Source organism: Fulmarus glacialis, unplaced genomic scaffold (assembly GCF_000690835.1).
Source record: "Fulmarus glacialis isolate BGI_N327 unplaced genomic scaffold, ASM69083v1 Scaffold42406, whole genome shotgun sequence".
NCBI classification, from domain to species: domain Eukaryota; kingdom Metazoa; phylum Chordata; class Aves; order Procellariiformes; family Procellariidae; genus Fulmarus; species Fulmarus glacialis.
The window spans coordinates 4,042-7,840 of record NW_009218248.1 but is presented as its reverse complement, the minus strand read 5'-3'; the positions used below and the strand labels follow the sequence as shown (position 1 = coordinate 7,840).

General features: G+C 38.2%; 1 protein-coding gene across 1 annotated transcript; it reads left to right on the top strand.

Annotated features, from left to right (window-relative positions):
- Positions 1 to 451: 451 nt before the first annotated feature.
- Positions 452 to 1,961, top strand: MAX (MYC associated factor X; the record flags this gene model as incomplete). Its single annotated transcript, XM_009579977.1, has 1 exon — positions 452 to 1,961. A coding segment is annotated over one exon (597 nt), but the record flags the coding sequence as incomplete, so codon positions are not given.
- Positions 1,962 to 3,799: the final 1,838 nt, after the last annotated feature.

Here is a 3,799-nt window from a genome sequence, read left to right as displayed (position 1 = left end):
TCGTTTTCCGGCTGCTTTTCTACCAAGCAAGGGCTGTGTTGTGGCACTGTGCATGCCTTTTGTACCACAGCTCTACGATTCCGTTCAAAATATATACATTCTGTCTAAAAACTCTTTTCTGCCGCTGTGATTATGTGGGTGGTAGCCCCGCTTTGATTGAAAATTAGAAGTGTTTAAAAAAACCTCATTAAACTTATTAAAAAAACCTCATTAAACTTATTAAACTTTCAGAAATCACTATTCTTCAATCATTTAATGTATATTACATACTTTTCCAGATCTGTATCTGACTACAGATGGTGGGCACACCCTGGTTTTGCCATCAGTTATTTCATTGCTGCTTTTACTGTACATATTTTGTCAATAAATACATCTGGGTTGATACTTGTTCGGAGTTATTTTCTGTGAGAATAACATCTATTTTATTTTCCATTTTCTGTTGCCAAAAGATGATGAAGATGAGGAGGAAGAGGATGAAGAAGAAGAAATAGATGTTGTGACAGTAGAGAAAAGACGCTCCTCCTCCAACAAGGCTGTTACCACCCTAACTATTACAGTGCGTCCTAAAAATACCACTTTTCCATCAGTCAGGACACAGCAGAATGAACTGATTTTAAAGCGTTGTGCACCAATTCACCAGCAGCATAATTATGCCGCTCCTTCTCCATACATGGAGAGTGAAGATGCTCCACCGCAGAAAAAGTTAAAAACCGAGGTGCCCCGTCCAGTAAAACCCACGATCCAACCAAAGTCTAAGAGTTCAAGTCCTCGAAACTCTGATTCAGAGGATAGTGAACGTCGACGCAACCATAATATCCTGGAGCGTCAACGGCGTAATGATCTACGGTCAAGTTTCCTCACATTAAGGGACCATGTTCCAGAACTGGTTAAAAATGAGAAAGCTGCAAAAGTTGTGATCTTGAAAAAAGCCACTGAATATGTTCATTCCCTTCAGGCAGAGGAGCAGAAGTTATTGCTAGAAAAGGAAAAATTGCAAGCCAGACAACAACAGTTGCTAAAGAAAATAGAATACAAGCGGACTTGCTAAACTTTTTTTTGTTTTGTTTTTTTTTGGCTGACCAGGACAGTCATTGCCACTTTGCACATTTTTGATTCTTTAAAAAAAATTGTGTTTTTTGACGTTAAGAATGTTGGTTTTACTTTCAATCCAGTCCCTGAAGTAATCGACAAACTATATTATCCGGGTACGGAGCAAATGGATGTTCTTGCAAGGAGTTTATTGCAAGACTACCAAACAACAATGGACTGCCTTTGTTTTTCTTCTTAAGAACTGTAGATGGTGGGGATTTTTTTTTTTTTTAAATTGTTGTGAGCATTTGGAGCTGCTGATGACATCTAGTTGAGTTTTAAAACGTTCATTCCTAAGTTTTATGGTGCTTATGTTCTAACAGATGTTACTTTAGGGGTTGGCATTTGTACCCCTGTGGGAATTTTCTGTAAATACCATCTACACACTTGCCTTTTGTACATGTCTTGGGTTATGAGAGGTGGCTTTTGCTACCAGTATTAGACTGGAAGTTCATACCTAAGTACTGTAATACCTCAATGTTTGAGGAGCATGTTTTTGTATACAAATATATTGTTAATCTCTGTTATGTACTGTACTAATTCTTACATTGCCTGTATACTTTAGTATGATGCTGATACATAACTAAATTTGATACTTATATTTTCGTATGAAAATGAGTTGTGAAAGTTTTGAGTAGATATTACTTTATCACTTTTTTGAACTAAGAAACTTTTGTAAAGAAATTTACTATATATGCCTTTTCCTAGCCTGTTTCTTCCAGTTAATGTATTTGTTAATGTTTGGTGCATAGAACTGGGTAACTGCAAAGTTCTGTGTTTAATTTCTTCCAACGATGTACATTTAGTGCTGCGTCTTATAGCACTTTGAAATACCTCATGTTTATGAAAATAAATAGCAATTACATGATGTGCCATTTACTATTTTTCTTTTAAAAGAAGTTCTTTTAAATAAAATCTTTAACTTTGCAATGTTCATGAAATACAAAAACATGGTCCCATATCCCGGGCACTTAAACTCTCAAACTATAGGTGACGCTCTATGAATAAAGTCAGCTAGGCAGGACATTTCCATTTCTGGGTAAAAAGTAATTGTAGTAAGAACGATTTTCCTCTTCTTTCATACTTCAGATGTCTCTTGTGATGTCAGGATCATCTCAGGGGACTGAACATACCACAGTTAATGGAAAGACTCCTGTGTCTTGTGAAGACTTCTGGAATATCCACTGTATGCAGAGAATTGTGAGGGATCAGAAACACAGCTAGCATCCTTCTGCTAAGGGACTGGCCTGAGTGTGGTAGACAGGTAGAGAAGTAAATGATGGAGGTGTACTTCGCTACAGCACAGAACACGAAATATTTGTAGTAAAGATCTTACTTGACTGCTGTTCTCAGTTGCATTACAAAAGGCTTATCCTTAAAGCAGTCCATCATTGAACAGGAGAATTAATTTCTTGTTTGTAGCTGAAGATCCTGTTGGTTACTACTTGTGCTAAGTTAGTAAAATTAAAAATCCCAGGGAAGATACAGTTCCGAGGTACGGAGAGCTATGAAGCGTGCGTCAAATGACATGTACTCTGAACAATGAAACTTGGCAGGTGGTTGTCTCGAGTGGTTGTCTCGAGTTGTGATGGCGTTTTGTGTGAAAGGAACAAGATGTCTAAGTCTGAAATGTGTTTGGTCATTTTGGTAAGCTTCTTGAGACCAAGGAGTTGTTTTATTTTCTAGTCTATACAGGTATTTCTGACATTGTCTTTCCCCACACTGAACCTGAAGAATAAGGTATGGATTAATGACCAAGTGGCCAGTAAGCAGTTTAAGGATCAACTTGCAAGGAGCTAGTCTGGGACGTCTGCCCCTACTTTAGCCATGAAGGAAGTAACTTGCTTGGTGATGGTGGTACAGAACATCTCATATTTGTCATGAGGTAACAGAGAGTAAGAGCAGTATGGAGGCAAAATCACCACAGTAATGGATGTGCTGTATGTCCATGCCCTACAGTAGCTTGTTGGGGTACCCAAACCTGTGCATTCTTGGGCCCCACTCAGCTTCTGTACCAAGAACATTGGGAATTGTACTTACTGTCTTTCAGTGCAGTAAATCCAGATCCTCAACAGGCACAAACTGGTATAATGCTGTTTGGATTCAGCTAGGCCTACACAAGTTTATGCCATTTGAAGATTTGGCCTGAGTAGATTTAACATCTTCTAAATTCAGACTTGAGGACCACAATCATTCCATAAATAGAATCCTTGTTTTCATGCCCTTGATGTGGACTTCATCATGCTTCTTCCACTTTCCCAGTACAGTTCAGAACCAGTAAAAGACAAAGCCTAAGCAGAGACAATTGGTGTGGACAATCACAGGGTACATTTAATTTTACTGGCTCCAACAAACAAACAATTTTCAAACCCCATTTTATTAGCAATTTTTGTGGAACTGCTGTTGTACTGTTTTCAAACCAGGTACAAGTCACATGAGTCTTGAAGGAGAAGGAAAGCTTTTCAAACATCCATTGTATTGTCTTTCTAACCTGTGCCTGCTTGACTTCCAACAAGAGCTTCTTAACATGAGTTTACAGTTAGACTTAGTGTAACATTAAAAAATTACAGCTGTATACTGGCCCAATACTTTCCTAGCAGATGCAAATCGTATTCTGAACAAAAATAAACCACAGAATGATCTGTCACTGTCTCTACAGCCTAGGAAGGTACTGTCTAAGGACTGAACAAGCAAAATTGAACAGAGATTT